This window comes from Mustelus asterias, chromosome 13, assembly GCF_964213995.1.
Source record: "Mustelus asterias chromosome 13, sMusAst1.hap1.1, whole genome shotgun sequence".
NCBI classification, from domain to species: domain Eukaryota; kingdom Metazoa; phylum Chordata; class Chondrichthyes; order Carcharhiniformes; family Triakidae; genus Mustelus; species Mustelus asterias.
The window spans coordinates 33,152,180-33,166,786 of NC_135813.1; the positions used below are offsets into that span (position 1 = coordinate 33,152,180).

Genomic DNA, 14,607 nt, shown 5'->3' on the forward strand with positions numbered 1-14,607 from the left:
CCGCTGCAGCGAGGTCAGAGAATTTGGCGCCCAGCCAAATCTCTGTTCACTGCAGCGGGAAAATCCTGCCGGCGTGAATGGTGGTAATATTCTGTCACAAAAGTCTAAAAACCGGAGTACTTCACTAGTTTTTTCAACGAGCTACTCCGCGCAATTTTCCCACACCGATAGACTGGCGCAGCAGGCTGGAAAGATCACACCCAAACACTTGACGATCATCACCTTAACCCCCTACATCTTGCTACCTGTTAACCAGACCACAGATGATGGGCACAATTTGCTCTTGAATTTTACTTCATAGAATCCTTACAGCGCAGAAGGAGGCCATTCGGACCATTGGGTCTGCAGTGACTCTTCAGCAGAGCATCCTGCCCAAGCTCTATCACCATAGCCCCATGTATTTACCCCACTTTATTTGTTTTAGCCCCATCATTCATAGAACCATAGTATCCCGACAGTGCAGAAGAAACCATTCGGCCCATCGAGTCTGCACCGACTCTCTGACAGAGTATCTTATCCAGACCCACTCCCCGCCCTATCCCTGTAACCCCACACATTTACCATGGCCAATCCACCTAACCTGCACATCTTTGGACTGTGGGAGGAAACCGGAGCACCCGGAGAAAACCCACGCAGACACGGGGAGAAAGTGCAAACTCCTCACAGACCGTGACCCAAACCGGGAATCGAATCCGGGTCCCTGGCACTGTGAGGCAGCAGTGCCACTATGCCATTGTCCTTCTCTTTGTTTCAAAGTACTGAGTTAAGTGAAGTCTGTGCAAATAAAATGCTCTCAGGTGTCAAAAATAAGGTGGAATTTGAGGAATATTCAAAGATTTCAGCTCAAATGAGAATTGGAAAGAAAGTGAAGCATTTTAAATAAATAAGTGCCATAGTAATTTCTCCACAGCCTTTTACAGGTGGGCAGCTGCCAAGGGAGCTGAGTGGTTCACTGTGCCAACAAAAGGAGCAGCTCTGTGTGTGTCACACCAGAAGCGCAACGCCAACACTGACATTTTTGGATCTCATCAGATTTAGTCTTGAATTGTCTTCTGGGAGGGAAATGTCAGCTTCAACTGCATTCAACCTTAATCAAAACCTCAGCCTGTATCCTGAGCCGCTCTGTACTATTCAAAAACATGATGTGGAGATGCCGGCGTTGGACTGGGGTAAACACAGTAAGAAGTTTAACAACACCAGGTTAAAGTCCAACAGGTTTATTTGGTAGCAAAAGCCACACAAGCTTTCGGAGCTCTAAGCCCCTTCTTCAGGTGAGTGGGAATTCTGTTCACAAACAGAGCTTATAAAGACACAGACTCAATTTACATGAATAATGGTTGGAATGCGAATACTTACAACTAATCAAGTTTTGTTTCTTAAAGACTTGATTAGTTGTAAGTATTCGCATTCCAACCATTATTCATGTAAATTGAGTCTGTGTCTTTATAAGCTCTGTTTGTGAACAGAATTCCCACTCACCTGAAGAAGGGGCTTAGAGCTCCGAAAGCTTGTGTGGCTTTTGCTACCAAATAAACCTGTTGGACTTTAACCTGGTGTTGTTAAACTTCTTACTATTCAAAAACACCAAGGGCGGAATTTTCCCGGCCCGCCCGCCACGGGAATCGTAGGGGGCGGGGGGCAGGCGGGGACCGCAAACCATGGATAGGTCCATTGACCTCGGGTGGGATTTTCCAGTCTTGGAGTGAGCACAGCCGGAAAATCCCACCCCAAATGTTCACATTAGGTCTTCAAATAATGAGGCTCAAATGCCATCTCCAACACACACACAAGCCAAATTAAAGAGAGACCAAGTGATGATGATGCCAAGCGTAGTCTCATCAAATGGCTTGCGAAGAATTGAGACATTCAGAGGAGGGCTCAGTACTCTGACTGGGAATACATACATGTTATTATGTCTGCTATTATACATTACTTAGATTTGTAATGCACCAATGTTTGTGTAAGCTTGTTCTGCCACTCATACAGATAAAGTTGCACTTAAATTGTCACAACAAACTTTAGCAACATAGAAGCCTGCTCCAAAACCCTTTAGTGTTGCAGTGGTGCCTCCTCAACAGCACCATTTTGAATAAGAAATTCAATCTTCAAGAATATTAAAAGCAGAAAATGGTGTAACTATACAGCAGAGAATTGAAGAAACCCTCCAGTGCAGAGAGAGGCCTTTTCTACCTATCGAGCCTGCACTGATAACAATCCCATCCAGGCCCTATCCCCGTAACCACACTTATTTACCCAACTAATCCCCCTGACACTAAGGGGCAATTTAGCATGGCCAATCAACCTAACCTGCACATCTTTGGACTGTAGGAGGAAATCGGAGCACCCGGAGGAAACCCACACAGACACGGGGAGAATGTACATACTCCACACAGACAGTGACCCAAGGCCAGAATTGAAACTGGATCTCTGGCACTGTGCGGCAGGAGTGCTAACCATTGTGCCAGCGTGCCGTGATGGAATCTATTTGTTAAAAGGTTATCTGGCCGTATATTTGAAATATTTTCTGCATTTATTTCTCATTTTCTGCGAGTTCAGTTCGTTTTTATCAATTAGTTTGGAAATTCATTGAAACGTTCGTGAAAGGAATCATTTTACTCATGCTCATCGTGAAGGAATTGGGGTGCACACATTCCCCTAAAGTTCAGCAATCAATCCTTAAACCCAGTGGCTCAATATTTCAAAACCCTCGATGGGCTTTGCGATGTTTAAGTAAGATGGGACAATGGAGAAATGGGAAAGAAGAATGGTGGGGGGGGGGGGGGCGGGGGGGGGAGCACGGTGGCACAGAGGTTAGCACTGTTCCCTCACAGTGCCAGGGACCCGGGTTCAATTCCGGCCTTGGGTCACTGTCTGTGTGGAGTTTGCACATTCTCCCCGTGTCTGCGTGGATTTCCTCCGGGTGCTCCGGTTTCCTCCCACAGTCCAAAGATGTGCGAGTTAGGTTGATTGGCCATGCTAAATTGACCCTCGTGTCAGGGGATTAGTGGGGTAAATATGTGGGGTTACAGGAATGGGGCCTGGGTGGGATTGTGGTTGGTGCAGACTCGATGGGCCGAATGGTTTCCTTCTGCACTGTTCGGGATTCTATGAAATGTTCCAGTGTGAACTGCAGAGAAGAATCAGGAAAAATAAGGCCATCGTTCGTGTGTCGGTTTTCTATCTGGCCGTGACAAAGAGTGGTTTAGGATGTACTCATTTGTAAACATGGGGAATCCTGGCGTGCAAACATGAGACTCATCAAACACAAACCTTCTCATGTCAAACACCACTGAGGAATCCAATCCACCAGCAGCGAAAGGAATAAACACAGAAGTGCAACACTGAAATTTGTTCAGCTGTGACTTCTGCAACTGTTGGGGTGAAGAAAAATAAAAGCACCTTGTGGAGGTGTTAAACAAGGCCTGCCAAGTTCTGAAAGGCTCCCGTACGAAGCAAAGCAAAACTAACCACAAAACATCTTTCCCAGTAAAGAAAAATAGCCATGGAAAGGGAAAATGCCAGAGTTAGCGTGCTGTTTGTACAAGTTTGCAGTGGTAACCCACACTCCAGATTTCCTTGCAGTTTAACACAACTGATAGCAGTTTCTGTAGGTATTTTCTGCACATACTTTTGTTTGAAACCACCAACAAGTTATTCCTTTTGCAAAATGTGTGTGTTAGGGTTGCCAACTCCAAGACTGTCCTAGGGTCTCCTGGAACTGGCGATGATTCTCCAGGCCATTTCTGCCAGTTAGAATCATGGAATCTCTGCAGTGCACAAGAAGAAGTTTAACAACACCAGGTTAAAGTCCAACAGGTTTATTTGGTAGCAAAAGCCACACAAGCTTTCGAAGCTCTAAGCCCCTTCTTCAGGTGAGTGGGAATTCTGTTCACAAACAGAGTTTATAAAGACACAGACTCAATTTACATGAATAATGGTTGGAATGCGAATACTTACAACTAATCAAGTCTTTAAGAAACAAAACAATGGGAGTGGAGAGAGCATCAAGACAGGCTAAAAAGATGTGTATTGTCTCCAGACAAGACAGCCAGTGAAACTCTGCAGGTCCACGCAACTGTGGGCGTTACAAATAGTGTGACATGAACCCAATACCCCGGTTGAGGCCGTCACACAGACATCAAGTTTCTACAAAGATGCAAGAAAGCAGACAAGATACCGAAAGGACTACAGATCACGAACCCACTCAGGTCAACCTATAACACAGACTACGCTGAGAGACTTTGCCGTCGCACCTCTCTCACCCTCCTCAAACACCTCATACACCAACTCTACAGCAAACGCCGCAGCCTGGAAACCAAGATCGAATCCATATTCTCAACTTGCGCTCAGGACGCAGACCAGCTGCGAAACTCTGCCAAGCAGACAAGACAAAGGAACTACACCATCTACATGCACACCAAGAACAGGAAACTTGAGAAACTCGGCATCACCACCAGCAGCAACCAAGCCTCCCCCGGTACCACAGTAGAAAACAGTACCACTGCAGGGAAGTCCATTGTCAACTTATCCGACTACACACTTCAGCCAGATGAAATCGAAGTTCTCAGCCGAGGGCTTAATTTTTGCCCCACCACCAAAATAGACCCCATCAGTCTCGCAGCAGACACAGAGGAATTCATCAGGCGAATGAGGCTGAGGGAGTTCTTCCACAAACCCCAAGAGGCCAACAACGAACACAATGAGACAGCCAATGAACCGGAACAGCCGACAGAGAGATCCGCAGTGCATCCGAAGAGGAAAGAGTCGAATTGGACTCCTCCGGAAGGCCGCTGCCCTCGACTTGACATGTATGCCCAAGCCATCAGGAGGTGCGTCAACACCAAATTCATCAGCCGCACTCACAAGACAGCCCCGAACATCACCCAAGCACAACGCAACGCCATCCACGCTCTCAAGACCAACCGCAACATTGTCATCAAACCAGCAGACAAAGGAGGGGCCATCGTCATACTGAACAGAACAGATTACTGCAAAGAAGTGTACCGACAACTCAACAACGAGGAACACTACAGACAGTTACCTGCAGATCCGACCAAAGAACACACCCGTCAACTCAACACTCTGATCAAGACCTTTGATCCGGACCTTCAGAACACCCTCCGTGCTCTCATCCCACGTACTCCCCGCGTTGGAGATCTCTACTGCCTCCCGAAGATACACAAGGCAAACACACCCGGCCGTCCCATCGTATCGGGCAATGGGACCCTGTGCGAGAACCTCTCCGGCGATGTCGAGGGCATCCTGAAACCCATTGTACAAAGAACCCCCAGCTTTTGTCGCGACACGACGGACTTCCTACAGAAACTCGGCACACATGGAGCAGTTGAACCAGGAGCGCTCCTCGTCACAATGGATGTCTCGGCACTCTACACCAGCATCCCCCATGACGATGGCATTGCTGCAACGGCCTCAGTGCTCAGCGCCAACAACTGCCAGTTTCCAGATGCAACTTTACATCTCATCCGCTTCATCCTGGACCACAATATCTTCACCTTCAACAACCAGTTCTTCATCCAGACACACGGAACAGCCATGGGGACCAGATTTGCACCTCAATATGCCAACATCTTCATGCACAGGTTCGAACAAGACTTCTTCTCCGCACGGGACCTTCAACCGATGCTATACACTAGCTACATCGATGACATTTTCTTCCTTTGGACTCATGGTGAACAATCACTGAAACAACTCTATGATGACATCAACAAGTTCCATCCCACCATCAGGCTCACCATAGACTACTCTCCGGAATCGGTTGCATTCTTGGACACACGCATCTCCATTAAGGACGGTCACCTCAGCACCTCACTGTACCGCAAGCCCACGGATAACCTCACGATGCTCCACTTCTCCAGCTTCCACCTTAAACACGTTAAAGAAGCCATCCCCTACGGACAAGCCCTCCGTATACACAGGATCTGCTCGGCTGAGGAGGATCGCAACAGACACCTCCAGACGCTGAAAGGTGCCCTCATAAGAACAGGATATGGCGCTAGACTCATTGATCAACAGTTCCAACGCGCCACAGCGAAAAACCGCACCGACCTCCTCAGAAGACAAACACGGGACACAGTGGACAGAGTACCCTTCGTTGTCCAGTACTTCCCCGGAGCGGAGAAGCTACGGCATCTCCTCCGGAGCCTTCAACATGTCATTGATGAAGACGAACATCTCGCCAAGGCCATCCCCACACCCCCACTTCTTGCCTTCAAACAACCGCACAACCTCAAACAGACCATTGTCCGCAGCAAACTACCCAGCCTTCAGGAGAACAGTGACCAAGACACCACACAACCCTGCCACAGCAACCTCTGCAAGACGTGCCGGATCATCGACACAGATGCCATCATCTCACGTGAGAACACCATCCACCAGGTACACGGTACATACTCTTGCAACTCGGCCAACGTTGTCTACCTGATACGCTGCAAGAAAGGATGTCCCGAGGCATGGTACATTGGGGAAACTATGCAGACGCTGCGACAACGGATGAATGAACACCGCTCGACAATCACCAGGCAAGACTGTTCTCTTCCTGTTGGGGAGCACTTCAGCGGTCACGGGCATTCGGCCTCTGATATTCGGGTAAGCGTTCTCCAAGGCGGCCTTCGCGACACACGACAGCGCAGAGTCGCTGAGCAGAAACTGATAGCCAAGTTCCGCACACACGCGGACGGCCTCAACCGGGATATTGGGTTCATGTCACACTATTTGTAACGCCCACAGTTGCGTGGACCTGCAGAGTTTCACTGGCTGTCTTGTCTGGAGACAATACACATCTTTTTAGCCTGTCTTGATGCTTTCTCCACTCCCATTGTTTTGTTTCTTAAAGACTTGATTAGTTGTAAGTATTCGCATTCCAACCATTATTCATGTAAATTGAGTCTGTGTCTTTATAAACTCTGTTTGTGAACAGAATTCCCACTCACCTGAAGAAGGGGCTTAGAGCTTCGAAAGCTTGTGTGGCTTTTGCTACCAAATAAACCTGTTGGACTTTAACCTGGTGTTGTTAAACTTCTTACTGTGTTTACCCCAGTCCAACGCCGGCATCTCCACATCATGTGCACAAGAAGGCCATTTTGGTCCATCGAGTCTGCACCCTCCACATCATCCCACCAAGGCCCTATTTTCCGTAACCCAACATATTTACCCTGCTAATCCCCCTAACACTAGGGTCAATTTAGCATGGCCAGTCAACCTAACCTGCACATCTTTGGTCTGTGGGAGCACCCGTAGCAAACCCACGCAGACACGGGGAGAACATGCAAACTCCACACAGACAGTGACCCAAAGTCAGAATTGAACCTGGGTCCCTGGCACTGTGAGGCAGCAGTGCTAACCATTTGCCGCCCTTAAAGGAAAAGTTCATGGGGCATTTAAACAACTTGTGCTTTTTTTTTCATTTTCTTGGAATAACTTCATTTATTAGTTTGCATAAAATGTTGGCAGGTGTGGGAAAGACACAATCAGATGGACAGTCAGGGCGGGATTTTCTGGCCGCGCTCGCCCCAAGACCGGAAAATCCCGCCCGAGGTCAATGGACCTTTGCTTGGACTAACATTGAGGGTGGAATTTTCCCGTCCCGCCCGCTACGATTTCTGTGGCGGGCGGGACGGGAAAATTCCACCCTCAATGTTAGTCCAATCACAAGAGCGTGTTTGCTTTTCAATTGGTGTGGGGAGGCATTGCACAGGAGGTTAGAGCAACATGAAGCAACTGGACTGAGGCAGGAGGTCATGTACTGAAATCTCCAGGGTTTCATCCGACCAGAGTTGGCAACATGTGTGTGTGTGTGTACGTGTGTGTGCAAGTGCATGATGATGTACGTTTATGCTTACTTGTAGAAACTGTCTGGCTCCAGGCACTTGAAAATTAAGGAATACGTGGTTGTTTCCGAGGCAACTCCATGGTTCTTCCCCACTACCACGCAGGAGGACCCCAGGCCTGAAAGAAGGTCGTCCGCAAAGCTCAGAGATTCCCCTGGTAAACAAAAACACACACAACAGAAGGATGACGAGAATGAATTAAAGTAAGCACTGGCAAACAAAAGATCCTTACATGCATCATGCAAAGTAACTCTGGCATTTCCACGGGCTGTTCCTGTATTGCAGGGGGGGAGACGGGGGTGGGGGAAATTGGGTCATCCTTTTTTCTCATTTCTTTATTTTCTTTTAACTGAATTGCTAAGATCTTTTATGGAAAAAAAAAATAAACAATGTTCAGAATTTCTAAAGATGTTTTTGGTCTCCTGCAGGCTATTACTTTGTTAAAGGTTAAATGTGTTCTGGCCTCTCAGCCAGTTTGATTTTTCTTTCTCCCTCTTTAATTTTGTGTAAGTGGGGTGAAATACATTAGGTCTATTTTTCTCCGTGTTCTTGATTTATAAATAGTCATGTGCATGGGTGTTTGCAGTTTTGTTTTTGCTTCATTCCGTTTGTCCATGTGCGGTCGCATGTCATGGACGTTTTGTTATTGTGATCATTTCATGCTTTAAGTTTGAATTATATTTTTATGTGTTGAATAATTGGCTTGCAAGCATTAAGAGATTGAAAGACAATTGGAGGACAAAACAACTTGCAGCTTTCAGCCTTGAGGGTAAGAAACACGGTTTCCTTAAGGGTAGGCTGAAGCCATTTATCTTATATAAACAAATGTCTCCAAGCGTGGGATAAAGGTAATGAGCTGCCAGTGTGGGATATATTTGCAGCTTGATGGTATTTACATTTCATCAATCAGTTCCCCTGATTTTACCACCACTGGAAATCCACGGTATCCCCCCTGAAATCCATGCAAAGAATCAACAACAGAAACATTATTCATCCAGTCAAACGCACATGATTCCTCGAGAGTAGTAAGCAGTGAGGAATTATGCGAATCATTTTGGAATTCATGCTCACTGGACTACAAGGGGAGTCTGGGAATTAAATACTAATACATTCAACCCATTTACTTTCCTAAAACAGATGTCTACTGTTAAAAGTTTTAATGCATTAGACTTCCAAAGTGTACATGACACAAATTCCCTCTTATTTTCCTCCCTGGTATTTTTCACCTTCTTTACTTGTTTTAGCCTCATCATACATAGAATCATAGAATCCTGACAGTGCAGAAGACGCCATTCGGCCCATCGAGTCTGCACCCACTCTCTGACAGACTATCTTACCCAGACCCTCTCCCACCCTATCCCTGTAACCCCACATAAACCATGGCTAATCCAGCTAACCTACACATCTTGGGACACTAAGGGGCAATTTAGCATGGCCAATTTGCCTAACTTGCGTATCTTTGGACTGTGAGAGGAAACGGGAGCACCCGGCGGAAACCCACGCAGACACGGGGAGAATGTGCTAACTCCATACAGACAGAGACCCAAGGCCAAAACTGAACCCGGATCTCTGGCGCTTTGAGGCAGTAGTGCCATCCTATGCACCATTTTGTCTATGAGTGCTCTTGAACTGTCAGTAGAGTGGCACATGAGTGCCTCTTCCAGTCTAAGAAAATAACTCATATCCAATAAATGTATCACACTGCAAGCCCTCATAAATTCTAAATCCTCTCTGCATTTCACTTTCAGCACACAAAGGGATTGCAAAAAATCCATGAGTCTGATCCATGAGTCTCGGGTGGCACAGTGGTTAGCACCGCTGCCTTGCAGCTCCAGGGACCTGGGTTCAATTCCTGGCTTGGGTCACTGTCTGTGCGGAGTTTGCACATTCTCCCTGCGTCTACGTGCGTCTCCTCCGGGTGCTCCGGTTTCCTCCCACAGTCCAAAGATGTGCAAGTCAGGTGCATTGGCCATGCTAAATTGCCACTTATTGTCCCAGGAAGCGTAGTTTAGAGGGATTAGCGGGGTAAATGTGCGGGGTTATGGGGATAGAGGCTCGGTGGGATTGTTGTCGATGCAGACTCGATTGGCCGAATGGCCTCCTTCAGCTCTGAAGGAATTCTATGTTTCTATGATTGCCCTATTACCTTAATTCACCCCACTTTCCTCCTTCCTGAAGCCAAACGTGACATAATGGAGGAGCTTTCTCACCCCGCCCGCCATGGGAATTGTAGTTATCAGAGGAGTGGGCCATGCGAAGGTCCGTTGACCTCGGGTGAGATTTTTGGTTTTGGGGTGAGCGCGTCTGGAAAATCCCACCCAACATAACATCACCTTCGGCAAACAACAGTATTAATCCTGATTCACAGCAATCTAGACTGGGGTAAAAAGGCTTTCATCTCACTTACAAGAAGCACTTTGATAGAATTATCCCTCTTAAAATACAAGGTGAAGCTTCTATATAGATGTCGACAACACCTGTCACAACATAGAACAGGAATTGGCCATTTAGACCTTGAGCTTCTTCCACCATTCAGTGAAACTATGGTTTTCGGATATCGCGTATAAACTTAGCTTACAATAGAGTTTGCCCAGGCTAGCTATCATCTAAAACAAATAAAATAGCAGGAACAGTAAGATTTAGCACTAAGTAATAAACAAAGGGTGCCAAAATAACCAAAATAGCAAGGTGCAGATAAATGACTAGACTTCCTCTGCTAAAGGTCGATGATGTTCAAAAAAAGTGCAGTCTTCGCATGTGTTCATTTTTCAGATTTACGGTGAAGAATACTTGACCTGTACGTTACTTTAAAATGAACGGGCAAACAGAACTAGGAACAAAGTTTCAAATGAGGCTGGGCTCTTTAGGCACAGGTATCAGGAAATTTGCAAAGAATGATCAATTGGTGCAATAAACTATCAAGACCAAAAGCCTGGAATTCTTCAACAAACAAATGGGTGTTTTTACTGAGTGGCCATTTGAATCTCTCTGAATTGGATGAATCAAATGGGCAGCACGGTGGCACAATGGGTTAGCGCTGCTGGCCTCACAGCGCCAGGGACCCGGGTTCGATTCCTGGCTTGGGTCACTGTTTGTGTGGAGTTTGTACATTCACCCCGTGTCTGCGTGGGTTTCCTCCGGGTGCTCTGGTTTCCTCCCACAGTCCAAAGATGTGCGGGTTAGGTGGATTGGCCATGCTAAATTGCCCCTTACTGTCAGGCGGACTAGCTTGGGTAAATACATGGGGTTATGGGGATAGGGCCTGGGTGGGATTGTGGTCAGTGCAGACTCAATGGGTCAAATGACCTCCTCCTGCGCTGTAGGATTCTATGATTCTATCCGAACAGGCGCTGGAATATAGTGACCAGGGGATTTTCACAATAACTTCATTGCAGTGTGAATGTAAGCCCACTTGTGACACTAATAAATAAATGAAACTAAAATGGGTTAAATAGTTGTTCTAATCATTAATTATCCTGTGGCCCTTTTGAATGGGGGATAACCAGCCAGTTCCTGTCCTTACTAAAGCTCACTCATAGCAACAGGATTCACATGAGAAACATTCAACGTTACTTAGTTAGGCCGCACTTGGAATATAGTGTTCAATTCTGGTCGCCACACTACCAGAAGGATGTGGAGGCTTTGGAGAGGAAAGATTGGACAGAAAAGATTTACCAGGATGTTGCCTGGTATGGAGGGCATTAGCTGTGAGGAGAGGTTGGAGAAGCTTGATTTGTTCTCACTGGAACGACGGAGGTTGAGGGGCGACCTGATAGAAGTCTACAAGATTATGAGGGGCATGGACAGAGTGGATAGACAGAAGTTTTTTAACCAGGGTGGAAGAGTCAATTACTAGGGGGCACAGGTTTAAGGTGTGAGGGGCAAGGTTTAAAGGAGATGTACAAGGCAAGTTTTTTACACAGAGGGTGGTGGGTGCCAGGGGAGGTAGTAGAAGCAGATACAATAGTGGCTTTTAAGGGGCGTCTTGACAAGTACATGAATAGGATGGGAATAGAGGGGTATGGTCCCCGGAAGGGTAGGGGGTTTTAGTTCAGTCAGGCAGCATGGTCGGTGCAGGTGAGGAGGGCCGAAGGGCCTGTTCCTGTGCTGTAATTTTCTTTGTTCTTTGTACTTGCCTCCACTTGAGAAGCACACTGCAGGCCAGGTGGGGATCATTCTGATCGCCTGCGGTGGCTTCCCTGGCGGTGAGAGGGCAGAGCCACGCAAAACGCCGTAGACTTTGGCGGGACCGGAAGATCCCACCAGTGACAATGGTGAGCTGCCTCTGCTGCTGGAAAACACAGCGCAAGGGTCGGTGAGGGGGGGGGGGGTTGGTGGTGAGGATGCAGGTGAGGGGCAAATTTGGAACTGGGCCGTTCATGGTCAGTTAGGGATGGACAATGAATGCTGGCCTAATCAACGAAGCCCACATCCCGTGAATGAATGGAAAAAAGACAAAGGTACAAAGGTTTACCATGGCTCATTGAATCATCCCAAAGCACTGAATGATTGAGCTCCTCTGTAACAATCCAGAAAAATGGCAAAAGCTAACCAGCACCTTCAAAATGGCTGATATTAATATGACAAGAATGGCCCAAAAATGGGCTGCATTTTGACAGGGCAGCTGTGGTCCTTCAGTGGGCCAGAATGCTGCGGGGGGGGGGAGGCTAGCTGGAGGAGGGTTGGGGTGGGGGGGGGGGGGGGGGGGGGGAGGGGGCAGGGGTGGTAATGGTTGGTGATGGGAGGAGACATGTTTGCATTCAAGGGTAGCTCTCCATGAGCCCCAACAAACTCTGAGATTGCAGGAAGGCCTCCACTTTTTATTGGATAGTCTCGCCGTGTGGAGGTCAGCCCATTAACAGCTGGTAGAATGCCAATGGCCAAATTATGATAGCCTTCAGTGGTCCTTAATTTGACAGATAAGGATCTTAATTGGCCTCTGTGTAGGAAAGCCATCTTCCATCTTGTCCACCGCTGAGAGAATTCCACGGCATTGGGAAGACAACATACACTCCAATCCTCACTTTCCCTCCATATTCTCTGGTCATCTCACCAACCTGCTAAAAACACCATTAAGTTGTGTCCAGTGCATGGAAACTAATAGATGCATGTCCTTTGTGACTTAAAGTTATAGGTATGCCCATCCATTCATTGCCTTAACTCCCCAATCTTTCTTCACTCTGCTCCGCCATCCCCATTCCTTCCGCGTTTGGTTGCTTTTGGACCAAGTACGCTCATTCATCAAAGCAGCTCCTGATGCAGGAATCCCGGTCACTGCATGACAGAAAATCCAAATCCAACAAGACCATCACTGTCACTAAGAGAGAGGTGGTCCTGTCAGTTCCTGAGGCAAGCTGACTCAGAGAGAGGCAACAAAAATAACTGAGCAACCTTACTGGATGATTTGTATCAGTAAATTCGGGCCCCAAATTGCTATCATGGGGAAATACTGATGGGATAATTGTGAATTATGTCATGCAGTTACTGTTTTATGGGTAAATGTGTTAGTAATAGAGCCCACAGCAGGCTGCCACGAAGAGCAAAGCGGTGAATATCAATCTATTTTTGATGGCATTGGGGGAGGAATGTTGGCAGGCACACCAGCAGAACGCATTGTTCTTTTTCCAATGGCACCATTGTATTTTCAGCTGAACAGGCAGATGGCACTTCAACCTGACATGTTAACGAAAGGCTAAAAACGCATTGCTCCCTCAGTGTACATTGGTGTTTGCCGAACTTGTGAGCTCATGGTCTGGAGTGATGTTCATATGGGCAGCACGCGGCACAATGGTTAGCTCTGCTGCCTCACAGCGCCAGGGACCCGGGTTCGATTCCCAGCTTGGGTTACTGTCTGTGCAGAGTCCACATGTTCTCCCTGTGTCCGCGTGGTTTTCCTCCAGGTGCTCCACTTTCCTCCCACAGTCCGAAAGACGTGCTGGTTAGGTGCATTGTCCATGCTAAATTCTCCCTCAGTGCACCCGAACAGTTGCCGATTGTGGTGACTGGGAGATTTTCACAGTAACTTCATTGCAGTGTTAATGTAAGCCTACTTGTGACACTAATAAATACATCTTATACGCAAAATCTCCCAGTTTTGAGGTAAAAAAATACTACCAACTGAGGGAAACTAATACTTGAATTGGAGAAAGGCCAGTTCCCCAATCTAAGTTGGGGGCTGGAATTCTGGAATTCTTCGGCCTTGCCTGTGGCTGGGATTTTCCAGTCCTGCTGCAGTGAATGGAGATTTGGCTGAGTGTCAAATTCTCCGTTCTCACTGGCAGCGGCAGCAGGACATATGAGACCAGAGAATTCCAGCCAGGATGTTTAGGGAATTTAGCTCCAGCGAGATGGACAATTCATAAGATTGACCACTGAGTTCTATTCTTAAGTGTCTTTATGGTGGAAAACTTAGCTGCAGTGATCCAAGTGTTAGTTCCCCCATTCTCACAACGAATGAAAAGTGAGCAGGAATGTTGAAAAGAAGAAATTATCTTAAAAATTAGGGGAAAAGAGACTGATACATTGGATCAAACAAAAGAACAAGCAATCTTTGGATCCTTGTTGACCACACAAACCAGGTGATCAATAAACTGCGTTGGAAACATTCATTTTATATTAATGGCGAATACTTAAAAAATTTATGAGAATGGTTTTAGGGAGGAGTGTGTTCAGTTACAAGGATAGATTGGAGAAGCTGGGGCTGTTCTTCTTAAAGAGAGAGTCGTGAGGAGATTCCATAGAGGTGTTCAGAACTAGGATG

The 14,607-nt window shown here is 47.0% G+C and overlaps 1 protein-coding gene across 3 annotated transcripts in view; it reads right to left on the bottom strand.

Annotated features, from left to right (window-relative positions):
* Positions 1-14,607, bottom strand: part of astn2 (astrotactin 2) — a 1,763,595-nt gene that overhangs the window by 168,886 nt on the left and 1,580,102 nt on the right. For all 3 annotated transcript variants that reach the window (XM_078226657.1, XM_078226658.1, XM_078226656.1), the window contains one exon: positions 7,860-8,001. In XM_078226657.1, the coding sequence (XP_078082783.1) occupies positions 7,860-8,001 (142 nt within the window). The remainder of the gene's footprint in view (positions 1-7,859; positions 8,002-14,607) is intronic.